Below are 26,104 nucleotides of genomic sequence, written 5' to 3'. Positions count from 1 at the left end.
CACTCCATGGCCCAGGCTGGAGTGCAGTGGCACTATCTCAGCTCACTGCAACCTCCGCCTCCTGGGTTCAAGCAATTCTTGTGCCTCAGCCTCCCGAGTAGCTGGGGTTACAGGCACCCACCACCATGCCTGGCTACTTTTTGTATTTTTAGTAAAGACTGGGTTTCACCTTGTTGGCCAGGCTGGTCTCTAACTCCTGACCTCAAGTGAGCCACCCGCCTTGGCCTCCAAAGTGCTGGGACTACAGTTGTGAGCCACCAAGCCCAGCCACATGACCATTGTTTTAGATCCTTAAATTGAGAAGACATTTTTTCTCAAAAAAGGAGCTGAGCTTTGAAGATTCTTGGTAACACTTCCCAGAGCTAATAGAGTTGGGTGGAGCAATGGATGAAAATTCATGGAGTAGTAGTGATCTTGCCTCCTCCTTGGAGGTTAGGAGACACTCTTCTTGGTACTAGAAGGGCAGAACTACGTCTCTGTGGCCAATTATTGCAGAGTCGAATTGGGGTAAACTAAGGACTCTTTCACACCTGCCAGAGTAGTGACCTTTGGCCCAGGAGAAGTCAGGGTGTGAGAGGACTGGCCTGATAAGTTTGTCTTTTCTCTGGATTTGTTTTCTTGCAGATTTATCAGGATGAGCCTCCGGGCCCCACGCAGACTCCTGGAGCTGGCAGGGCAGAGCCTGCTGAGGGACCAGGTCTCGGCCATCTCCGTCCTGGGGGAGCTGCCCAGGGAGCTCTTCCCCCCACTGTTCGTGGAGGCCTTTACCGGGAGACGCTGCGAGGTTCTGAAGGTGATGGTGCAGGCCTGGCCCTTCCCCTGCCTCCCTCTGGGGTCCCTGATGAAGACGCCTGATCTGGAGATCTTATATTACGTAGTGGATGGGATTGATTGCCTGCTTGCCCAAAAGGTTCGCCCCAGGTGAGGTGACCCAGGTGGGGAGGGCCCAGGTGTCCAGGGAATAAGCAGCTGGGTCAGACAAACTGGGAACCTGAGGGTGGCCCAGGGGCTTCTGATCATGCCAGTGAGAAAGCTGGGAAAGTTCTTGGCCATTGCCCAGCTCCTCTGGGAAAGGACTGCTCACCATACAGGGTCCCCTGAGGAAACAGGAACCTGTCTGTTCCCAGTGGAAGGTAAAGGCACTAGAAGTGGGTACCAGGCAGAATCCAAGGGGGAAAGGGATGGAGAAGAGACAGAAGGAGGGGCGCTGAGGACAAAAGCAGCTGAAGTCCTCTATGTGGAGTGAAAGCTCAGGTCAGGGGTGGGTCCTTGCCTTCATTCTGAGCTTTTCCCCTATGTTACTCACAGGAGGTGGAAACTTCAAGTGCTGGATATGCGGGATGTTGATGAGAATTTCTGGACCATATGGTCTGGAGCCAGGGCCCTCTCCTGTTCCCCAGAGGCCGTGAGTAAGAGGCAGACAGTGGAGGACTGTCCAAGGACGGGAGAGAAGCAGCCCTTGAAGGTGTTCATAGATGTTTGCCTCAAGGAAAATTCTGTGGATGAAGATCTGAGCTTCTTCTCTGGGTGGGTCCGGCACAGAAGAGGTTCAGTACACCTGTGCTGCACTAAGGTGGTGAATTATTCAATGAACATTCTAAATTTCAGAAACATATTGGAAACAGTATACCCAGACAGTATCCAAGTGTTGGAAATTTGGAACATGTGCTGGCCGCGTATAATAGTACAGTTTAGCCGTTACCTGAGCCAGATGAGGAATCTTCGCAAACTCTTCATCTCCAATGGCTGTTGTTACCTGCCAAGCCTTGAGAGCCAAGAGCAGTTAGTTGCTGAATTCAGCTCTGTGTTCCTCAGGCTGGAGTACCTCCAGATGCTTTATATAAGAAGGGTCTGCTTCTTCGAAGGCTATCTGGACCAGCTGATCAGGTGAGGAAGGATGGTGAGCTTTCTCTGGGGGCCATAGCACAGCCTTTTTTTGTTACAGTAAACACTAGTCAGCATCTGCTGTGTGCCAGCCACTGGCGATGTCCAGGGAAGGGGACACTAGAATGCATTGTCCTGTTTGGTGCTCTATATCCTGAAGTGGGTATCACAGGATCGCTCCAGTGAGGGCAGAGGGATGACCTGGGGTAGACGTTACAGAAAGGGTCATCGCGTAGGGAGCTGGTTAGTAGGGGGTTCAGCTCTAGTGAGGGTGAATTCCTTTTAGGAATTCCTTGTTAGGAAGTGTGTTTAAAGTTAGTATGATAAATATGAATAGCTTTTGTGAATTCCTTGTTAGGAAATGTGTTTAAAGTTAATATGATGAAAAAGAGGCAACAGAGGGGAGGGTATAAAAGAAGAGAAAGTGCACCAAACCTGTGCGTTTCACAGAAGCAGCTCTGTCCTCACAGCTTAGTGATCACAAATGATTCTGTCTCTAATTCCCTGCCTGTAAAAGGTTGTTTTGAGCTCCAGGAAAGGTAATTGACATGAGAAATGCGTGCTTCCAGGATGGAGGTGAGGGAGTAGGCATGAGAGTGGTACAAAGTGATAGGTGGTTTGCAGATGTGGCCATGTAAGGGAACCTCTGAAAGCAGGTAGCCCTAACTGATGTCCCTAGACCTTGCTCAGGTCAGTTCTTTGGGCATATCTTCCACTGGGCTCCTGTGGCCCAGAGATGAAGCTTTCTGCTGGAAGATGAAGAAAAGAGGCTTTAGAGATTTTGTGGCCTTGAACCAATCACACCAGTGATGGTGAAAGGACTGAGCCTAAAATGGGACTGCCTCTGAATGATCCAAGTCCTCATCAGGCAGTACCTTGCAGGAGGACCATGATTAGATGATGAGAACAAACTTGTGTTTGGGCAAAACAGGCTCTTCCCTTGAGGTTATTTTCCACCACCGTCCTCTAACCGGTGCCATTGCCCAGTACTAACTTCTTGCTCTCCCCAGGTGCCTCAAGAGCCCGTTGGAGACATTGGCATTAACTTATGTCTCCCTAGAAGAACAGGACTTGAAGTGTCTGCCCCAGTACCCCAGTCTCAGTCAACTGAAGCAGCTGAATCTCAGTCATGGTGCACTGCGCTTCATGCGTCTTGAGCCCCTCCGAGCTCTGCTAGAGAAAGTTGCTGCCACTCTTCAGACCCTCTTCTTGGTGGACTGTGGGATTAGGGACTCCAAACTCAGGGTCATCCTGCCTGGCCTGAGCTGCTGCTCCAACCTCACCACTTTCTGCTTTCACGGCAATGACACCTCCATGGATGTTCTGAAGGACCTGCTGCGGCACACACGCAGGCTGAGAAATTTGAGCCTGGAAACATATCCTGCCCCTCGGGAGAGTCTGGACGACAGGGGTCATGTCGTTTGGGAGCTCCTCACCCCACTTCAGGCTGAGCTGATGCGTATCCTGAGGGAAGTAAGGCAGCCCAACAGGATCTTCTTTGGCCCCGTCTCCTGCCCTTGCTGTGGCACGTCGCCCACTGAGCAACTGGAGTTCAATTTTTGCTTCTGCGGAAGGCCTGCCTAGTGGGGTGGAGGTATAAAAAGCTTTTTCTCCAGGCACTTGGAAGCTAAAATCTGGGACTTAGGTGTCTTTTATTTTTCTTTTTCCTTATTTTACAATTTTACAATTTTTATTTAAAAATTTGAGACAGGGTTTCCCTATGTTGTCCAGGCTGGTCTCAAACTCTTACGCTTAAGGGAGCCTCCTGCTTGGCCTCCCAAGATTCTGGGATTACAGGCATGAGCAGCCGTGCCGGGTCTATAGGTGCTTATAGAGGGAGCAGAGAAGCCTCTGTTTCAGGCGTGTGCTTTCTGTGAGTGGGAAAAAAAAAAAACAAAAAAACCCAGCAGGGGGCAGCACTGGCGAAAAGGTTGAATGGAGTCAATGAGACTCAGGGACCTGTGTCCTAGACCGTCAGAAATAGAACCTGAAGTTCTAGAGTGAGGGAGTTATCTCAGCAAGGATGGATACAAAGAAACGTCGGAAGTAAAGGGAACCTAAATGGAAACTCTCTGTTGTCCTTCTTGATTGATTAGCCTGTTTCAGCAATTTATACATCAGAAATCTTTAGTTCCTGATGAATTAAAAAAAGAGGCACTAGTTCATCTGTGATTTAGGTTCATCTGCAGGAAATAAAGGAATCAAAATAAACTTCATTTTGTCATTGTGTTTTTTTTTCTTTTTTTTTTTTTGTTTTGTTTTAGACGGAGATTCGCTCTTGTTGCCCAGGCTGGAGTGAAATGGCACAATCTTGGCTCACTGCAACCTCTGCCTCCCGGGTTCAAGCAATTTTCCTGCCTCAGCCTCCCGAGTAGCTGGGATCACAGGCATGCACCACCATGCCCGGCTAATTTTGTATTTTTAATAGAAACGGCGTTTCTCCATGTTGATCAGGCTAGGTGAGTGCAATGGGCAATCTGGTCATGCAAGTCCGCCTCCGGTTCACCCATCCTCTGCCTCAGCCTTCGTAGTGGACTACATTTTTTTTGTGTGTTTTTAGTAGAGACAGGGTTTCACTGTGGTCTCGATCTCCTGACCTCGTGATCCGCCAGCCTCGGCCTCCCAAAGTGCTGGGATTACAAGCGTGAGCCACCGCGCCCGGCCTAATTTTGTATTTTTAATAGAAATGGCGTTTCTCCATGTTGATCAGGCTGGTCTCGAACTCCTGACCTCAGGTAATCTGCCCACCTTGGCCTCCCAAAGTGCTAGGATTACAGGTATGAGCCACCGAGCCTGACGTGTCTTTTGTTTGTTTGTTTGTTTTGTTTTTTTGACGGAGTCTCGCTTGGTCACCTAGGATGGAGTGCAGTGGTGTGATCTTGGCTCACTGCAACCTCCAACTCCCAAGTTCAAGGGAATTTGTATTTTTAGTAGAGACGGGGTTTCACCATGTTGGCCTGACTGGTCTCGAACTCCTAACCTCAAGTGACCAAGGAAGCCTCCCAAAGTGCTAGGATTACAGGCGTGAACCACCGTGCCCAGCCTAAACTTTGATTAATTTATGCCCATTCTTTACCTCTCCAGTCACCTCTTCCTTACTTTCTCCTGTGGTTATTCACTGGGTTCATCCACAAAAGATGCATGCCTGGGACCTGGAACATTCTGTGTGGGCAGTGATGATGAACCATTGAGTCAACCCTCTTCTAGTCAGGGGCCCTCACTGCTCCCCAGATACTGAGACCTTGCTCACTCATAATGGGAAGACCTGGGAGAATCTGTTCCTCATCATTGGCCATGTCAGGAAAGGGCTTCACTGCACAAGGTGCAGCCCCCTGCCTTGGAAGGGAATGGCCATAGTGTGTACTAGCGGGAGCCTCATGGCATCACCAACCCTTGCCTGTCCTCATGGTGGCTAGTGGGTTTTACTGAATTAACGTAATTGTGTGTAGTAAAGATGTCCAATTTCTCTTAGAAAAATGCTAAAATCATTTAGGTAGATAACACATTCTAAATATTGCTAGCCCACATCAATATGCATCCTTTTGGAAATTAACTCATTTCAATGAGACATCTTTCTGTAACACCTCACTTCTCTCCTTATCAAAAAACAGGAAAACCAGGGCACTGACCTGTCCTCATGGTGACTAGTGGGGTTTACTGAATTAAAGTGATTGTGTCCAGTAAAGATACCCAATTTCTCTTTTAGAATAATGCTAAAATCATTTAGGTGGATAATACATTCTAAATATTTCCAGCCCATATTAATGCAAATATACATCCTTTTGGAAACAAACTCATTTCAATGAGAGATCTTCCTATCACACCTCCCTTCTCTCCTTATCAAAAAACAGGAAAACCTGGGCTTGACCTAGCTAGCGCTCCTACACTGCCATGGGAATCCCTTTGGGACTTCCCCCATTTGGGACTGGCAGCACTCTCGTGGTTTACTAAAACTTAGGTAAACCTGGGCTTAGGCCACCACCTGGAGCCAAGAAGGAAGCAGCAACCTAGTGGTGAAGATTCACTAAGGGAATGTATTCAGTCCAAAGCAAAACAAGCCAGACAGAGAAAACTGGAGTAAACCATTCTTCCTTCAGTGCAAAAATACAGATCTATATCTACAACAAACTAGAGCAAACAGGAAACCGTGACCACCCCCCCCAAAATGACAAAGCAGAAATCAAGTGGGTGACTCTAATGAGATGGTGATTTGTCAGCTCTCTAACCAATCACTGAAAATCACAGGTTTTCAAATTTGTAATTTAGTTCCAGAAATACAGATGCAGGTTTGTTCTATAGATAATAGACAAACTATCAGATAAAGAATTTTGGTAGTCGTTGTTTGTTTGTTTTTTGAGGCGGCGTCTCACTCTGTCACCCAGGCTGGAGTGTAGTGGCGTGCTCTCAGCTCACTGCAACCTCTGCCTCCCAGGGTCAAGCAATTATCCTGCCTCAGCCTCCCAAGTAGCTGAGACTACAGACTTGCATTACCACGCCAGGCTAAGTTTTTGTATTTTTAGTAGAGACAGGGTTTCACCATGTTGGACATGGTGAACTCCTGACCTCAAATGATGCACCTGCCTCAGTGCTGGGATTAGAGGTGTGAGCCACCATGTCCAGCTGGTTTTGGTAGTTTTTTCATACCCACTCCCCTTCCACCCTCCACTCTCCAATAGTCCTGGGCGTCTATTGTTCCCATTATTATGTCCTGTATACTTAATGTTTGGCTCCCATTTATAAGTGAGAACATGTGGTGTTTGCTTTTCTGTTCTTGCTTTAGTTTGCTTAGCATAATGGCTTCTAGCTCCATCCATGTTGCAGCAAAGGGAGGATGAGGAGTTAATGAAAGGGCATTATCTTGTTCTTGTTTAAGGCTGTGTAGTTTTCCATGGCATATATGTACCATATTTTGTTAATCCAGTCCACCACTGATGGGCATTCCAGTGGATTCCATGTCTTTGCTATTGTGAATAGTGCTGCGATGAGCATCTACGTGTGACCACTCCTATTCAACATGTACTGGAGGTCTCATGTTACTGGAGTCTCTCTATATTACCTGGGCTGGTCTAGAACTGCCAGGCTCAGGCAGTGCTCCAATCTTAGTCTTACAAAGTATTGGGATTACAGGCATGAGCCACCACACATGGCTCTATTTTATTATAACATATATTTCTAGGCTGGGTGTGGTGGCTCAACGCCTGTAATCTCAGCACTTTGGGAGGCTGAGGCGGGTGGATCACAAGGTCAAGAGATCGAGACCATCCTGGCCAACACGGTGAAACCCCATCTCTACTAAAAATACAAAAATTAGCTGGGCATGGTGGCACATGCCTGTAACCGCAGCTACTTGGGAGGCTGAGGCAGGAGAATCGCTTGAACCCGGGAGGTGGAGATTGCAGTGAGCCGAGATCATGCTGCTGCACTGCAGCCTGGGCAAAGAGCAAGACTCCCTCTCAAAAAAAAAAAAAAAAAAAAAGATATAATTCTATAGGCCAAGCAAGGTGGCTCACGCCTGTAATTCCAGCACTTTGGGAGGCCAATGTGGGTGGATTGCTTGAGCCAAGGAGTTCTAGCCTGGGCAACAAGGCAAGATCCTGTCTCTACTTAAAAGGGAAAAAAAGATATATTTCTGTAGCTTATGGCCTGCAGACCGGCCATGCCTTAGGCTCGAAAGTGCAGCTTTCAGAAAAGATCCCTCACTGGTACTTCCAGGGAGGAAGTGATGAGGCAGGAATTTATGCTGAGTGGGTTGGCCAAGTATACACACTCAACAGGTCATGAAGTGGCCTATGAGTATTCATGAAGGGGACCTAACACATGCATACTGAATAAACATACATGTGGCTTATGTCCCATGTTCACTTTGGGGTGGAGACTTCACATTTCTTTTTCTTTTTTGAGACAGAGTCTTGCTCTGTCACCCAGGCTGGACTGCAATGGCACCGTATCAGCTCACTGCATCCTCCACCTCCTAGGTTCAAGCGATTCTCCTGCCTCAGCCAAGTAGCTGAGACTACAGGTATGTGCCACCACACCTGGCTACTTTTTGTATTTTTAGTAGAGATAGGGTTTCACTATGTTGGCCAGGCTGGTCTGGAATGCCTGACCTCAGGTGATCTGCCCGCCTCAGTCTCATCTCAGCTCACTGCAACTTTCGCATCCTGGATTCAAGCAATTCTCCTGCTTCAGCCTTCTGAGCAGCTGGGAGTGCAGGCATCTGCCACTATGCTCGGCTAATTTTTTTGTATTTTTAGTAGAGATGGAGTTTCACCATATTAGCCAGAATGGTCTCGATCTCCTGACCTCGTGATCAGCCCACCTTGGCCTCCCAAAGTGCTGACATTACATGCATGAGCCACTGTGCCCGGCCCTGAGCTTTCTTTGCAGGCCTAATGGTGATGCTCTGATAAGAATCTCTATGTTCAATATTAGTGACAAGAAAGGACTCTAAGAAGGAGGAAACAAGAATTATTAAATTAGAGTAGGAAGGGAGTCAGTGACATTAAGATTTGGATGAAGGGTCCTGGAAAATGACTGGGGCCAATGGTTGCTGGGAAATGTTCCACTGTGGGAAGATCCCAGAGTCTAAAGGAAAGGTTTCCAGATGATAGCACCATGACAGGGACATATGGATCCTGCTTCGTTTCTCTCTCACATCCTGTAGAGCCCACAGTTTCTACCTTCATGGCTTCCAGCTTGGGAAGGTCTCCCTTCCCATGTCTGGCTACAGTCTTCTCTCTGGCCTCTGCTCCAGCTCACATTGTCAGATTCCATCTTTGCAAGCTGGTTTTCTGAGAGGAGCCCACCACTTTTGTGGGTAAATACACTTTACCTTCTAGTAGGGCCAAGACTGTACCTGCCCCCTGTGTTCTCAAAGCCAATGTTATGGTTTAAGAGTCTGCCCTGTCTCTTTTGATGATTCTCCTTTTAATTTCTGAACTCAATCTAGGGTGGGTGAGATGGCTGATGCCTGTAATCCCAGCACTTTGGGAGGCCGAGGTGGGGAGATCACTTGAGGTCAAGAGTTAGAGACCACGGCCGGGCGCGGTGGCTCACGCTTGTAATCCCAGCACTTTGGGAGGCCGAGGCGGGCGAATCATGAGGTCAGGAGATCGAGACCATGGTGAAACCCCGTCTCTACTAAAAATACAAAAAATTAGCCGGGCGTGGTGGCGGGCGCCTGTAGTCCCAGCTACTCGGAGAGGCTGAGGCAGGAGAATGGCGTGAACCCAGGAGGTGGAGCTTGCAGTGAGCCGAGATCGCGCCACTGCACTCCAGCCTGGGTGACAGAGCGAGACTCTGTCTCAAAAAAAAAAAAAAAAAGTTAGAGACCAGCCAGGCCAACATGGTGAAACCCCATCTCGACTAAAAATACAAAAATTAGTGGGGCATGTTGGAGCGCACCCGTAATTCCCAGCTACTCGGGAGGCAAGGTGAGAGAATTGCTTGAATCCAGAAGGTTGAGGTTGCAGTGAGCTGAAATCGTGCCACTGCACTCCAGCCTGGGTGACAGATGGAGGTCCCGTCTGAAAATCAATTAAACAATCAATAAATAAACTCAATCTTGACAAAAGACTTTCAGTCCTGACATCTAGATGCCCACAAGATAACCGCCATGTTTTATATTGTCTTGTTTCCTTTCCAGGCTCCCATTAGAACACCTAGTCTCATTCTGCTCAGTCCCCACCTCACTTAGTCACTTTGTCCTGATTTCCTTCAGGGAAGCCTTGACTTAGTCTTGAGATCGATCATAGTCTCAGTGGTTCCTTTCTTCTACCTGAATGTGCATATGATCTGCTATGTTAGATAGCATAAAACCCAGGCGACCATTCGATATACACAGCTTTTTATTCTGTTTTCTTGGGAATGACATCACTATCTTCTTCAGGCGGTTGTACCTCTGAAACATTTTGACAATTTTGATGTGGCCAAACATCCTCCAATAAGGACACCTTGAGGGTTTTTTTTTTTGTCTAATATCAGGAACAGATTAATCCCTTCCCTGTATCACTATGAAAGTCATCTATTAGCCAAACTTCATCAGTATTTGGGGAATAAATGAATGAATGAGTTTTGGACTTTCACCCTATTATTTATTCTTTTACTTCCATAAATGTGTATCTAATTCAATCAATTAGTCAGAAGAAAGCTGAAAACTCAATCAGGATGAACTGGGTGTGACTACAAGATCTAATCAGGTATCACTTTCTGATTGGAAGCTGGTGATTGAGAAGGGAAGGCTGGGGTTAGAAAGGTCTATAAAACTCCTGAGAGTACACAGAAGAGACCCACAGCACTCGTACCTGGAGCTACTGCTTGGTTCTCTGAGAGGTCCCAGAACTCTGCAAAGTGAGTCCAGCGCTGGTAAGTCACCACCTTCTTATGGTCAAGCCCATCTGATCTGCAGCCAGCCAGTCAGGGATGGTGACACACATCCCAAAGTGGCACAGAATATTTTTCTGTCTGTTTCGTGAGATGAACAGACTTAGGCTTTCATTTTTCCTCTAAATGTAGTTTTGTCTTCATCCATTAAATTGTGATTTGTGCTTGGTTTTTGTCTTTTAAAATTCTTTTTTTTTTTTTTTTTTTTTTTTTGAGACGGAGTCTTGCTCTGTTGCCCAGGCTGGAGTGCAGTGGTGCGATCTCGGCTCACTGCAAGCTCCGCCTCCCGGGTTCACGCCATTCTCCTGCCTCAGCCTCTCCGAGTAGCTGGGACTACAGGCGCCCACCACCACGCCCGGCTAATTTTTTGTATTTTTTTTTTAGTAGAGACGGGGTTTCACCGTGTTAGCCAGGATGGTCTCGATCTCCTGATCTCGTGATCCACCCGCCTTGGCCTCCCAAAGTGCTGGGATTACAGGCTTGAGCCACCGCGCCCGGCTTGTCTTTTAAAATTCTTATCGAAGCAGGTTTTTAAAAAATATATTAACAATTGACAGTTAGATGAATTTTTATTTCTTGACATTTGAAATTATTTGTTTCTGTGCCCTTCAATTACAGTTCATAGACTTGGTGTTATTGTGATTCTCCAAGTGTGCTTTCATTTTCTTGAAATCCTTAAAGGTATCCCACACACCAATCTCAAGAGTGCAGTTTTGCTCAGATCATGGGATTTATTTTTGCCCCTAGGATCCATCCAAAAGTGGGTAATTGGGAGTATGTGGAAGTGATGTGTATTGGAACCTTCATCTTAGAGTTACAGTGCTCTAGAATAGCATCGTAGCACTTTTACAGTTTCTGGTTATTTTATTTTATTTTTTTTGAGATGGAATTTCCCTATTGTTGCCCAGGCTGGAGTGCCATGGTGTGATTCGGCTCACTGAAACTTCTGCCTCCTAGTTCATGTGATTCTCCTGCTTCAGCCTCCTGAGTAGCTTGGATTACAGGCACTCACCACCATGCCTAGCTAATTTTTGCATTTTTAGTAGACACGGGGTTTTTTTTTTTTTTTTGAGACGGAGTCTCGCTCTGTCGCCCAGGCTGGAGTGCAGTGGCGCAATCTTGGCTCACTGCAAGCTCCGCCTCCCGGGTTCACGCCATTCTCCTGCCTCAGCCTCTCCCAGTAGCTGGGACTACAGGTGCCCGCCACCACGCCCGGCTAATTTTTTGTATTTTTAGTAGAGACAGGGTTTCACCGTGGTCTCGATCTCCTGATCTCGTGATCCGCCTGCCTCGGCCTCCCAAAGTGCTGGGATTACAAGCGTGAGCCACCACGCCCGGCAGACACGGGGTTTTGACATGTTGGCCATGCTGGCCTCAAACTCCTGACCTCAGGAGATCTGCCCACCTCAGACTCCCAAAGTGCTGGGATTACAGGAGTGAGCCACCATGCCCAGCTACAGTTAGCATTTCTATACATACTTTCCAAATGCTGTAGAATACCATCACACCACTTTTACAGTTCCAGTGAATTATTTTGTTGTTTTCTGCGATGTACTCTGACTGTGTCACCCAGACTGGAGTGCAGGGCCCAGAGCTGGGCTCTCTGGAAACTCTGCCTCTGGGTTTCAAGTGATTCTCCTTCCTCTGCCTCCAGAGTAGCTAGGATTACAGTCATGCATGACCACACTTGGCTAATATTTAAATTAATTGATTTATCAATTTGTTTATTTTTGAGTCAGAGTCTAACTCTGTCACCCAGGCTGGAGTGCAGTGGTGCGATCTCGGCTCACTGCAGCCTCTGCCTTCTGGAGTCAAATGATTCTTAATTTTTTTATATTTAGTAGAGACATGGTTTCATTATGTAGGCCAGGCTGTTCTTGAACTCCTGACCTCAAGTGATCTGCCTGCCTTGGCCTCCAGCAGCGTTGGGATTACAGACATGAGCCACAGGAACTGGTCCATTTCTGGTAGAAAATTTTCAAAATAAAAAATAATGACATCGATTTTAGGGAGTCCCTTTAGTGTTCCCCCAGCATGTTCATGGTGTGAACTGAGAATGTAGGCTGTCTGGGGCCACAGGACACTCTCATTCTCATTGCTTTAGGGTGGTAAGTGACAAGAAATTTTTCCTCAAAGAGGTAGAGCTTGGCTTTCAGGATCTTCAGTGGCACTGTCCGGTGGTACTGGGATTCAGTGGAGCAATGGATGAAAATTAATGGGCCAGTGGTGTCTTTGATCCCTCCCTCCTTGGTGTTTGGAAGACATTCTTCCTGGTACCAGCAGAAGCAGAAATATAGATTTGAAGCCACCAAGCACAGAGTTGAATTGGGGTAAAGTGGTAATTTTTCTACCTCTACCAGAGCAATGATATTGGTCCTAGGAGAAGATGGGGTGATTGTGTTTGCCCTGAGAGTGATACATTTTCCCTGGATTTGTCTTCTAGAGATTTTCCTTGCGGATCCATCAGGATGAGCATCCAGGCCCCACCCAGACTCCTGGAGCTGGCGGGGCAGAGTCTGCTGAGAGACCAGGCCTTGGCCATCTCTGCCGTGGAGGAGCTGCCCAGGGTGCTCTATCTCCCACTCTTCCTGGAGGCCTTCAGCAGGAGACACTTCCAGATTCTGACGGTGATGGTGCAGGCCTGGCCCTTCAATCGCCTCCCTCTGGGATCGCTGATGAAGACGCTTCATCTGGAGACCTTAAAAGCATTGCTGGAAGGGCTTCATATGCTGCTTACACAGAAGGATCGCCCCAGGTGAGGTGACCCAGGAGGGCTGGTAGATGGGGCTGAGGTGTCCAGGGAAAGAACAGCAGGGTCAGGCAGAGAAGTAGCCCAAGTGTGGCCCAGTGTCTTCTGGTGGTGCTGCCGAGGAAGCTCAGGGAGGCTTTGGCCATTGTCCAGATCCTCAGAGAAAGGACTGCTCACTGCACAGGGTCCACTATTGGAAAAAAAACCTGCCTTTACTCAGTGAAATGTAAAGGAAATAGAAGTGGGGAGCAGTCAGAATCATAAGGGAAAAGGGATCAAGAAAAAACAAAGAGAACAGGGAGCACTGAGGACAGGAGCAGCTGATTTATGGGATGAGAATGAAAGCAAAGGTCAGGGATGGGTCCTTCTAAATTCTGAGCCTCTCCCTTACCTTACCCACAGGAGGTGGAAACTTCAAGTGCTGGACTTGCGGGATGTTGATGAGAATTTCTGGGCCGGATGGCCTGGAGCCTGGGCCCTGTCCTGCTCCCCAGAGGCCATGAGTAACAGGCAGACAGCAGAGGACTGTCCAAGGATGGGAGGGCACCAGCCCTTAAAGGTGTTCATAGATGTCTGCCTCAAGGAAATACCCCAGGATGAATGCCTGAGCTACCTCTTTCAGTGGGTTTACCAAAGGAGAGGTTTAGTACACCTGTGCTGTAGTAAGCTGGTCAATTATCTAACGCCGATTAAATATCTCAGAAAGTCATTGAAAATAATATACCTGAATAATATTCAGGAGCTAGAAATGCGGAACATGTCCTGGCCACGTCTGATAAGAAAGCTTCGTTGTTACCTGAAGGAGATGAAGAATCTTCGCAAACTCGTTTTCTCCAGGTGCCATCATTACACGTCAGACATTGAACTCGAGGGACGGTTAGTTGCCAAATTGAGCTCTGTGTTCCTCAGGCTGGAACACCTCCAGTTGCTTAAAATAAAATTGATCACCTTCTTCAGTGGACACCTGGAACTGCTGATCAGGTGAGAAAGGATCATGCACTTTCTATGCAGACCACAGAACAGCCTTGTTTTGTTACAGCAAACACTAGAAGGCGTGTCCTGTGTGCCAGCCAGTGGCAATGTCACAGTGAAGGGGATACCAGAAGGTCAACACAATGTCCCATTCAGTGTTCCCTGTCCTGGAGTGGCTATCACAGGATCGCTCCTATAAGGGCAGAGGGGTTACCTGGGGTAGAAGCTAGAGAGGGACATCATGTACAAGCTAGTTAGTGGGAGTTTCAGCTCTACTGGGGGTGCACGTGTGAATTTCCTGTTACAAAGTGTGTTTCAAGTTGATATGATGTCAAAGAGATAATAGAGGAGGGTATGAAAGGAGGGAAAGTGCATCAAACCTATGCATTTCACAATAGAAGGTCTGTCCTCACCAGCTTAGTGATCATGAATGATCCTGTCTCTGATTCCCTGTCTGTAAAAGGTTGTTTTGAACTCCGGGAAAGGTAATTGACATGGGAAATGCGTGTTTCTGGGATGGAGGTGAGGGAGTAGGCGTGACAGTGGTAAAAAGTGATAGTTGGTTTGCAGATGCAGGCATGTCAGGGAGCCCCTGCTGGCAGGTAGCCCTAGCTGATGTCCCTAGACCTTGCTGAGTTGAGTTCTTTGTGCACATCTCCCACTGGGTACCTGTGGCCCAGAGATGAAGTTTTCTGCTGAAAGATGAAAAAAAGGCTTTAGAGATTTTGTGGCCTTGACCCAATCACACAAGCAATGGTGAAAGGGCTGAGCCTAAATTGGGACAGCCCCTGAATGATCAGAGTCCTCATCATGCAGCAACTTGCATGAGGACCATCATCAGATGGTGGGAATAAAGCTGTGTTTGGTTGAAGCAGGCATTTTCCTTGATGTTATTCCCCACTACCTTCGTCTAACTGGTACCATTGCCCAGAACTAACTTCTTGATCTCCACAGGTGCCTCCAGAACCCCTTGGAGAACTTGGAATTAACTTGTGGCTACCTATTGGAAGAGGACGTGAAGTGCCTCTCCCAGTACCCAAGCCTCGGTTACCTAAAGCATCTGAATCTCAGCTATGTGCTGCTGTTCCGCATCAGTCTTGAACCCCTCGGAGCTCTGCTACAGAAAATTGCTGCCACTCTCGAGACCCTCGTGTTGGAGGGCTGTCAGATCCACTACTCCCAACTCCGTGCCATCCTGCCTGGCCTGAGCCGCTGCTCCCAGCTCACCACCTTCTACTTTGGCAGAAATTGCATGTCTATGGACGCCCTGAAGGACCTGCTGCGCCACACCAGTGCGCTGAGCAAGTTAAGCCTGGAGACGTATCCTGCCCCTGAGGAGAGTTTGAATTCCTTGGTTCGTGTCAACTGGGAGATCTTCACCCCACTTCGGGCTGAGCTGATGTGTACACTGAGGGAAGTCAGGCAGCCCAAGAGGATCTTCATTGGCCCCACCCCCTGCCCTTCCTGTGGTTCATCACCATCTGAGGAACTGGAGCTCCATCTTTGCTGCTAGGGAAGGCGTGCCTAGCAGGGTAGATAAATCCAAAGTTCTCTTCCAGGCACTTGGACACTAAAATCTAGTATGTAGGTGCAAGTTCTTTTCCTTTTTTCTTATTTCCTTTTTTAATAATTCCAAAATTTTTATTAAAGACAATTTGAGACAGGGTTTCGCTATGCTGCTCCAGCTGGTCTCAAACTGCTGGGCTTATGGGATCCTCCTGCCTCAGCTTCCTAAAGTGCTGGGATTACTGGCATGAGTGACTGTGTCCAGGCCACATGCGACTTAAAGGAAGTGCAGGCAAGTGCTCAGAGTGAGGGAAAAAAACATAACAGCAGGGGGCAAGGCTGGAGGAAAATGTTGAGGTGACGTCAACGAGACCTTCAGGAACCCGTGTCCTACAGAGTCGGAAAAAGAAGCTAAAGTTCTACAGTGATGAGAATGTTATCCCTGCAAGGATGGTTACCAAGAAATATCAGAAATAGAGAACCTCAATGAAAACTTTTAACCTGTTGTAGCAGTTTATCCATCAGAAATCTCCAGTTATTGAGTTACTGATGGAAAAATAATGAAATACTAATTTGTCTGTGATTGAGTTTCAGCTGTAGAACATCAAAGCAACCAAATAAAATTTGATCATTTTGAGTATTTCCCACCCATTCTTGTCCTTTGTTTTGTTTTGGAGACAAAATCTCCCTTTGTCATTTAGGCTGGAGTGCAGTGGTGCAGTCTGGGCTCGCTGCAATTCTTTCCTTCAGGGTTCAAGTGATTCTTGTGCCTCAACCACTTAAATAGCTGGGACTGCAGACACTTTCCACCAAGCCTGGCTGATTTTCGTATTTTTAATAGAGACGGGGTTTTTCCATGTTGATCAGCCTGGTCTCAAGATCCTGGCTTCGAGTGATCCACCGACCTTGGCCTCCCAAAGTGCTGGGAAAACAGGCGTACAGATGATCTCCACCCATTCTTTACTTCTCTTCAGTCATCAGTTCTTTTCTTACTTTTTTGCCCACGGGGAGCAGCTCGGTCAGGCGCAAAGGGATGGGCAGAGAGGGGCCCCAAGGAGAAGATAGGAATGGGGTGGTGCCCTGCTCGCACAAGATGTGTGGATGCCAGGCCCAGAAGGCAGAGCTGAGGCCATCCCTCAGGGGGCCAGGGTGGGAAGCAGAAATGGCACCGGCTTCAAGGACCTGGCCAGCTATCTGGCCACTGTGCCCATCCTGCTAACAGTGTCAAGCTCCCGGGTCTTGAAGGGAGGTTCTATGCGGATCCACCCCAGGCTGTGTTTCCAAGATCCGCCCCCCATAGGGGTGACCAGCCTGATGCTGGGCCTGGGAACCACGAACCACTCCTGGAGGCACCCCCTTGGCAGGGTCATGAGCCAGGCCTGTGCTCCATGTCCCTGAGGCAGCCAACTGTGCCACCCACACCCTCTCATGGCAAAATGGAACCTGGTCCCAGATCTGGAGTCTCCACCACAGCCTCTACCTCACTGCCCACTGCCTGCTGTTAGCCTGCAAGCTCCTGGACGAGAGTGCAGTTGGGGCTCGTTAAACCACACCCAGGAGCATTGGGTTTGTTTGTGCAGGGTTGGCCCGAGCTGCTGTGAACCTGCATCTCACCTGTCACCTCTTCAGGGAAACACAGAAAGAGGGCACAGCCGAGGCTGCATATACTTCGGAGCTGATGGGAGCCTGGGACAAGAGGGAGTCCTGGTTCTCCTGAGTTAGCAGGGCAGTAGCTCCAAAGGTGCAACTGAAGCTGTCCAGGTCACAGTTACCAACTGAGGTCCCCCAGTGCTCTCAAGGGTCCAGGAGATCCCCCCTTCTCCTGCAGCTTCAGAGTGTCTGCTCTCACTGCCTCATCTCTCATGGGGCTTGCTCTAATTTTCTATTGTGGTTGTGATCAAGCCCAGATGCTGTCGCAGCCCAGGTGTGTCTGTGCACACTCAGGTCAGTGCTGATGCACCATCCCACTGCTGTCTTGAACCCTCTGGACTTTGGGCCCTGATGAGTGTAGAAGGGAGGCTGAGGGGGTTGCAGACAGATCAGCGCTGGTCTTTGGATGCTCCTTGGTACAAGTGACCTAGGCTCCATGGTTGGTGGTGGGAGGCAGACAGAATCCTGGACAGGAAAGTGAGGGTCACTGGTGAGGCTCCACCTTCTGACCAAGGAGGGCCTGAAGCCCGTGGGCTGGGCCACCAGTCCTATGGACCAGAGTGGGAACATGTGTTGCCTTTTCTGTGCCTGCTCATGGCCACCTATGACCCAATTAGCACATACTTTCTCCTGCCTGATGCCAAAACAACCCCAGACTCAGGGAGAACATTAGGAAGACCAGTGGCAGAGAGGAACTACCCACTATTGGGATGATTTTCCTGCAGAGATCAGCAACCCACTCCAGGGCCTCCTCTCTACTGAGAGCTGTGGTGATGATGGAATAACCCGCCAGGAGAGAGGGATCACCCACCCCAGGGCCTCCTCTCTGCTCAGAGCTGAACACTCATCAGGACACCCTGGCTGCAGAAAGAAGCTACCCACTGTGGGTCTCTGAGCTGTTCTATTGCTCAATAAAGCTCCTCTTTATCTCGCTCACCCTCCACTTGTCTGCATATTTCATTCTTCCTGGTCTCAGGACAAGAACTTGGGACACGCCTAATGGTGGGGCTAAAAGAGCAATAACACAAACAAAGCTGAAACATGTCCCTTGCTCACCAAGTTGTAGGTGAAGAGAAAAAGAGAGAGCTATTACTCTTCCAGGAGCCCAGATGTGGGAGCTTCCTGAGCCAGGGCTGTGACCCCCTTTTGGGGGTTCTGCAGTTCCTGGCATTTCCAAGCTTTCAGTGTTGGTGTCACTGTGTATTTCAGTGACAACCGTGGAAGCTGCTTGTGCTGTGCCTGGTTCATTTGCAGCCTTGCAGAAATCTGGCACCCATGCTGGCACCTGGAGCTGCCCGCCCCACTGCTGCAGCAGCAGCCAGTGACTGTCCAAAGTGGCCAGACCCCCTGCTCACTCGCACACCCCTCACCGCTCCAGCCCTGACCCGCCCTTAATAGGCATGTGATCCAGGCCTGAAACATGAGCCAAGCGTAGTCTACCAGGCTGAGTGGGCAGAACGAACCCAGTGAACCCCATCAAAACTCTGGCAAAGGTGCTCCCAGCCACAGAGGTTTCTGGCCAGAAAAGTCACATTCCAAGGATTCCAGAAGAGAAAATTACTTAAACACAAAGAAAGACAATAAGAAAAGGATGGAAGAGAGAAGTCTCTAAACAACCAGAAAACGTGAAATGAAATGGGAGTACTAAGCCTTTACCAATAAAAACAATGAATATAATTTATCTCAGTTCTGCAAGTGAAAGGCATAGGGTCTTTGAATGAGTAAAAAAGTAAGACCCTACTCTCTGCTGTTTTCCAGAAACTCACTTCACCTGTAAGGATACATGTAGATGGAAAGTGAAGGGGTAGAATAAGATATTCCATGCAACTGGAAACCAAAAAACAGCAAGAGTAGCTGTACTTATATCAGGTAAAATAGATGCCAAATCTCAGAATGCACTCAGGTAAAACAGAATATAAATCTAAGCTTGTAAAATAATAGACTACACTTACACAAACTATGCCTAGAAAGAACATACATCAAAATAATAGAAGCCAAAAATGACAAATCCATATGCAACATCATATTGAATGAAGAAATGTTGAAAGTATTCCCACTAAGAACTACAAGCAGACAAAAATGCTCACTTTATCCACTTGTAATCAACATAGGACTGAAAGTTTTTGTCAGAGCAATCTGGTAAGCAAAAGAAATAAAGGACATTTAAATTGGAAAGAAGGAAGTGAAACTACCTGTGTTTGCCAATGATGTGATCATATGTGCTTAGAAAACCTGAAAGATTCCACCAAAAGACTCATAGATGAGATAAATGAATTCACTTAAGTCTCAGGTACAAAATCTGTATGTACAAATCAGTAACACTCTTTTATACCAACAACAAGCAAGCTGAGAATCAAATCAAGAACTCCATCCCTTTACAATAGTTGCAAAACAACAACAAAAACTGACAATAACAAAAGCAACCTAGGAATACACTTAACCATTAGGTACAGGATCTCTACAAGGAGAACTACAAGACACTGCTGAAAAAAATCATAGATGACAAAAAGAAGAAAAACATCCCATACTGATGGATTGACAGACACAATATCGTGAAAATGACCACACTGCCCAAAGCAATCTAAAAATTGCAAACATCAAACATCAATCAAAAAATGTCAATCTAAAAATTGACACCAAAATGCAAACATCATTTCCACAGGATTACAAAAAGAATCCTAAAATTCATATGGAGCCAAAAAAGAGGCTGAAGAGCCAAAGCAATCCTAAGCAAAATGAACAAATGTGGAGGCATCACGTTACCTGACTTCAATTTATACGGTAAGGCAATAGTAAGCAAAACTGCATGGTGCCAGTATGAAGGTTGAGACATAGACCAATGGAACAGAATAGAGAACCCAGAAATAAAGCCATATACTTACAACCCAGCGGTAGGACTGCTGCTTCTCAGTTTGTGCTGAGTGATGCCCTTTGGGGATACGGGGCCAAAGTTACTGGATTTTTCCCCCAAGAAAAACCAGAGTGAATTGTGATATCCTGTGTGACTTTTAGACTCTGACTATTGCCATAGCGATTATGTCGTCTCCAGGTACCCAGAGACTCAATCACCAACCAGTGTCCACATTCTTGTCATCGCTGCAAGAAAGGGTTTAGGAAGTAGGCAGAATGAAGCAAAAGGCAAGAAGTGTCTATTGCAAAGCAAAGGTACATACTCAAGAGAGGGCTTATTCAGGAGAGTGAGTCATGTACAAGGGAGTTTGGGTTTCTAATTTTATAGGATCTCTAAGGAGAGGTTGAAATAATCACTAGGATTTTAAGAAAAAATGGTGAAGTTTTCTTAGAACTGAGGTGTCACCTATTATTTATTTATTTATTTATTTATTTATTTATGTTTTGAGATGGAGTTTCGCTCTTGTTGCCCAGGCTGGAGTGCAATGGCGCAATCTTGGCTTACTGCAACCTCCACTTCCTGGGTTCAACCAATTCTCCTGCCTCAGTCTCTGGAGTAGCTGGGATTACAGACATGCGCCACCACACTCGGCTAATTTTGTATTTTTAGTAGAGACGAGATTTCTCCATGTTGGTCAGGGTGGTCTCAAACTCCCGACCTCAGGTGATCCACCCACCTTGGGATCCCAAAGTGTTGTTGTTGTTTTTATTGTTGTTGTTTCTTGAGGTAGAGTTTCGCTCTTGTTGCCCACCCAGCCTGGAGTGCAATGGCACTAGCTCAGCTTGCCACAACCTCCGCTTCCCGGGTTCAAGTGATTCTCCTGCCAGCATGCCTGACTAATAGGAAGGAGAGGCACTGGGCAGTGAGAGTGTGAAATGTACCAAAATCTCCTCTGTGGTTTTTCCCCAGAGTCTCCCCCTTCAGCGCCATTTGACAAACCTCAGCCCTGGACAATGAGAGATTTTTTCGACCGAGGATCACTGTGCTTCTTCCGGATCCACCAGAAAGTGCCGGTTAGCCTGATAGGCCCGGGTTCGACTTACATCTAGCAAGACCGTCATCTCATTTGCAGGAGTAGATAGCGGGTCACTTGGATGACAGGGACTCCAGTCCAGACCCCATTCTCCCTCATTCCTTCCTGCAAAGTTCAATCCTCACAGTCCTGTGAGGCTGTGACAAATGCAGAAACGGAACTGCACCGTATCCAAAGTGCCTCCCTTCCTCTGGCCTCACGCCAAGGCTTCCTCCCTCTGACCTGTCCCTTGTCTTTGCATCCAGGGTGGATGCTTGCCACTGCCACTCTCTTCCCAGGTCTCCCTGCTAGACTGACTTTCTGCCCCTGGGGTTGGGTGGGGCAACCAATGGAACCTCATGTAGACCACGGCAAAATCAAAGGGCCTTGGAAGCTCACAGCCCCACACCCAGGCCCCAGTCCTTTCAGGGTCTCAGATCCAAGTCCCCAGTTTACGAGGAATGTGGCTCTGAGGGATGTGGCTCTGTGAAAGCCAGAGAACCCGGTCCCCCACGCTGCTGCCATCTCTCTCCTCATTTACTCTGGCCCCCATCAGCTCCTCTGGGCCACTTCCTTTCTGGAGTCCCCCTGGCTCCATCCGGCGGCAGCAAGTTCCCAGATCTCCCTGACCCCAGGCTGCTACAGGCACCTCCCTCAACATCCACTGTCCGCTCTCAGAGTGACCTTCTCCTCATATCTTTATTGGAGGAAAAAAGAGGGGCAGCCCCAGTCTTGGGAAAGACAGTTATAAATGCGATCTGGAATGAAACCCTCTTTTTTTTTTTTTTTTTTTTTTTGAGACGGAGTCTTGCTCTGTCCCCCAGGCTGGAGTGCAGTGGCGCGATCTCGGCTCACTGCAAACTCTGCCTCCCGGGTTCACGCCATTCTCCTGCCTCAGCCTCCCGAGTAGCTGGGACTACAGGCGCCCGCCACCACGCCCGGCTAATTTTTTGTATTTTTAGTAGAGACGGGGTTTCACCATGTTAGCCATGATGGTCTCGATCTCCTGACCTCGTGATCCGCCCGCCTCGGCCTCCCAAAGCGCTGGGATTACAGGCTTGAGCCACCGCGCCCAGCTGAAACCCTCTTGAGGACTAGAGGAGGCCACAGCAGGGCCTGACCCGAGATTTTTGACTGTTAGAAATGCACAGAGGGCAAACACCACAGGAAAAGCGCTGACTCAGAAACAGACTCATTGCATTCCAGGTGCAGCCTCGTCAGCTCTAAGGCTGGGCCAGCAGAGCCTGGGAAGGGATGGCCCCCACACTGGGACCTGTCCCAGGCTCTGCCAACAGCCTGGCACTTCTAGGAGAACCAGAGGAGTCAGCTTTTCCTGTGAGAGGTAGACAAGGTTCCCCTCCATTGGTCCTGGGTGCCTCTTTAGGTCCAGAGCAGCAGCTGAGGAGCTCCCTGCTTTGTGCCTTGCTGTGGGCACTGAAATAGCTCAGTAGAATTTGGGGAGAATGTATGAGTTACTGCTGATTCCAGGGAGAGTGTCTCTTAGCATTGTTTGTGGCTATACTCCTGGGTGCAGGAGAGATCGGCTGACATTTCCAGGAAGCAGAGGACTCAGCTTCTCCGACAGCTCAGGCTGGGGGAGGAAAACGGAAGTTCAGAAATATTTTAGAGACCCGGATGAAAAGCCTGGAGAAGCTTTGGAATCCCAGCAGAAATTCAGTGAGTGGAATTCAGGCCGTCCCTTCAGATGGGCTCCGAAGGCTGCTCTGACCTGGAGAGCAGAAGAGCACCTTCAAAGCACAAGCAACCAGAACATGGTAGAAAGATCCCCCAAACTGCAGGATTCTCGCTGGGGTCCTGGGGATGGTGTAGGATTCCCCCAAGGGGTTCATTTCTCTCCCGAATTCTGCAGATACACAGCTTCCACCATCCATGCTTCCAGATTGAAAAGTCTCCCTCCTTATCTGTGACCACACTGCTCCTCTCTGGGCTCTGCCACAGCTCACACACTCAGAGGCAATCTTCCCAAGCTGGTATTCTGAGGGAAGCCCACCATGTTTGTGAGTAATGATGCTTCAACTTCCAGTAGGAGCCAAGACTATATCTGCTGTCTCTGCCCTCAAAGACACTGCGATGCTTTAAGAGTCTGCATTATCTCTTTTGTAATTATGTTTTTTTTTTAATTTTTAAACTCAATCTAGAAGGAAGTCTTTCGATCCTTTTGTCTAAATGCCCACAAAATACCTGCCATGCTTTATGTTGTCTTGGTTCCCTCCCAGGGTCCCATTAAAACACTCAGTCCTGTCCAGCCCAGCCCCCACTTCACTTTGTAATTTAGGCCTGATTTCTTTCAGTGAATCTTTGACCTTAACCTTGAGATAAATTACACCCTCAGTAGTTCCTGTCTTCCACCCGAATGGGCATATGATCTACCATGTTAGGTAGCATAAAACCCAGGTGACCAGTGCATACACCGAGATTTTTATTGTGTTTTTTTAGGGATGACATCACTGTCTTCTTAAAGTTGTTTTAACTCTGAAACATTTTGATACTTTTGATGTGGCCAAAGTTTCTCCAATAAAGATACTATATATATATTTTTTTTTCTAATGTCAGAAACAGATTAAACCCTTCCCTGTATCACTATGAAAGTCACATATTAATCAAACTTTACCGGTGTTTATGGAATAAGTGAATAAATGAATTTTAGACCTTCACCCTATTATTAATTCTTTCACTTTTATGAATCTATATCTAATTGAATCACTTAATAAGAAGGAAGTTGAAAACTCAATCAGGGTTAACTGAATGGAAGTTCAGGATCTAGTTGGATGTCATTTTCAGATTGGAAGTTGGTAATTGAGAAGGGGGTCACGGTGAGAAAAGTCAATAAAAGTTCCTGAAGATGCACAGAAGAGACCCAAAGCCCTGGCTCCTGAAGCTACTGCTTGATTCTGGCAGAGGTCCCAGCACCCTGCAACGTGAGTCCAGATCTGGCAAGTCACCACTTATTAGGATTGGGAATGTGCCCATTTGATCTGATCTTCTATATAGCACGTCATACAAAAAAGTCTGGAAGACACTAGCACACACACTGTGAAGAGGAGTCACAGATAAGGAGAAGATTATAGAAGACATTTGCTCTGTGTTTTTGGAATGTTTTGCATTGACAATTCTGTCCAGAGAAGGGAAAAAGGAGGAAAAACAAATGAAGCTTACCCACATGTACCTCTATGTACCTCTTACCATGCTGGACTTTCTTTTGTTCTGTTTTCTTTTCTCTTTATTTTTTTTCTTCTGATATGGTGTCCCGCTCTGTTGCCCAGGCTGGAGTGCAGTGGCACGATCTTCAATCACTGCAACCGCCGCCTCCTGGGTTCAAGCAATTCTCCTCCCTCAGCCTCCCCAGTAACTGGGACTACAGGTACATGCCACCACACCTAGTTAATGTTTTTTTATTATACTTTAACTTTTAGGGTACATGTGCACAATGTGCAGGCTACTTACATATGTATACATGTGCCATGTTGGTGTGCTGCACCCAGTAACTCGTCATTTAACATTAGGTATATCTCCAAATGCTATCCCTCCCCGCTCCCGCCACCCCACAACAGGCCCCTGTGTGTGATGTGGTGGTGCATAACTGTAATCCCAGCTACTTGGGAGGCTGAGGCAGGAGAATCGCTTGAACTCAGGAGGTGGAGGTTGCAGTGAGCTGAGATCTTGCCACTGCACTCCAGCCTCTACCAAAAAAAAAAAAAGCCAGAAAAAAAAAAAAAAAAAAAAAAAAAAAAGAAATGTCCTCTAATGTGAACAACGTCTGGGACAAAAGCATTCGGTCCAATAGAGACCTGGTGCATAAGTGGACAATTTTCATTCCAATGGCCTGTTTCAAAGGTGGCAGGCAACTCGAGCAGGGTTTCTGTGTTTACAACGAACTGGATTTGAGTTTTAATAGTAAGGGGAGCCCCCTTGCTCTTGTCCCTTCAGCTGTTTTAGCTGCAAACACTTTATTATCCTTTGCATTCTTTTCTTTCAAAATTGGATAATTTTATGTTCTAGAACGCTCTTAAAATGTTCACCTATGGTGACCAATTCAGCAATATCATAGTAATTTTTTTTTTTTTTTTTTTTGAGACAGAGTCCGGAGTCTCCCTCTGTCGCCCAGGCTGGAGTGCAGTAGTACAATCTTGGCTCACTGCAACCTCTGCCTCCTGAGTTCAAGTGATTCTCCTGCCTCAGCCTCCCAAGTAGCTGGAACTACAGGCGTGTGCCACCACACCTGGCAAATTTTTGTATTTTTAGTAGAGATGGAGTTTCACTATGTTAAACAGGCTGCTCTTGAACTCCTGACCTCGTGATCCACCCACCTTGGCCTTCCAAAGTGCTGGGATTACAGGCGTGAGCCACTGTGCCTGGCCTTTTGTATTTTTAGTAGAGATGGGATTTCACCATGTTAGTCAGGCTGGTTTCGAACTCCTGACCTCAAATGAGCCACCCACCTCAGCCCACCAAACTGCTGGGACTACAGGTGTGAGCCACCGCGCCTGGCCTCGTAACTTCTTGTGTTATGTTTTTCAATCAGGTCACCATGCTGTGGTCGAAGTCCATTAATGAGTAAAGTTGTCTGAGCCCTTCAAGTTCTCGCGGGAAATACTCCCTAGTTATTACTATAAGGCCAGAATGTTTTACAAAGGAAATTACCATTCTAGACTTGGAATCAAAAACTGACACATCTGTCTTCTGTTCACATGATTCAATAATAAACCAGTTGGCCCAATGTGGTGACTCAAGACTAATCCCAGCACTTTTGGAGGCTGAGGCAGGAGGATCGCTTGAGCCAGAGGTTAGAGACCAGCCTAGCCAACAGAGTGAGGCCCCATCTCTATAAAAATACAAAAATGTAGGGCCGGGCGCGGTGGCTCACGCTTGTAATCCCAGCACTTTGGGAGGCCGAGGCAGGCGGATCACGAGGTCAGGAGATCGAGACCACGGTGAAACCCCGTCTCTACTAAAAATACAAAAAAATTAGCCGGGCGTGGTGGCGGGCGCCTGTAGTCCCAGCTACTCGGAGAGGCTG

General features: G+C 47.6%; 2 protein-coding genes across 3 annotated transcripts; both read left to right on the top strand.

The window, feature by feature from the left end:
- The first annotated feature begins 590 nt into the window (after positions 1-590).
- Positions 591-4,105, top strand: LOC116813908 (PRAME family member 22). Its single transcript, XM_032760976.2, has 3 exons — positions 591-921; positions 1,309-1,887; positions 2,895-4,105. The coding sequence occupies exons 1-3, from the start codon at positions 635-637 to the stop codon at positions 3,466-3,468; spliced, it is 1,440 nt and encodes a 479-aa protein (XP_032616867.1). The 5' UTR covers positions 591-634; the 3' UTR covers positions 3,469-4,105.
- Positions 4,106-10,170: 6,065 nt separating this feature from the next.
- LOC116813907 (PRAME family member 1) lies at positions 10,171-16,129 on the top strand. 2 transcript variants are annotated; one of them, XM_032760974.1, is made up of 4 exons: positions 10,171-10,248; positions 12,710-13,021; positions 13,418-13,996; positions 14,942-16,129. In XM_032760974.1, the coding sequence occupies exons 2-4, from the start codon at positions 12,735-12,737 to the stop codon at positions 15,498-15,500; spliced, it is 1,425 nt and encodes a 474-aa protein (XP_032616865.1). In that variant the 5' UTR covers positions 10,171-10,248; positions 12,710-12,734; the 3' UTR covers positions 15,501-16,129. The 2 variants fall into 2 exon arrangements, with proteins under 2 accessions (XP_032616865.1, XP_032616866.1); XM_032760975.2 differs by lacking the exons at positions 10,171-10,248; positions 12,710-13,021; positions 13,418-13,996 and adding an exon at positions 14,194-14,472.
- Positions 16,130-26,104: the final 9,975 nt, after the last annotated feature.

The sequence above is a fragment of the Hylobates moloch genome, unplaced genomic scaffold (assembly GCF_009828535.3).
Source record: "Hylobates moloch isolate HMO894 unplaced genomic scaffold, HMol_V3 SCAFFOLD_9, whole genome shotgun sequence".
Classification (NCBI taxonomy): Eukaryota; Metazoa; Chordata; class Mammalia; order Primates; family Hylobatidae; genus Hylobates; species Hylobates moloch.
This window is presented reverse-complemented; position numbering and strand designations above follow the sequence as displayed.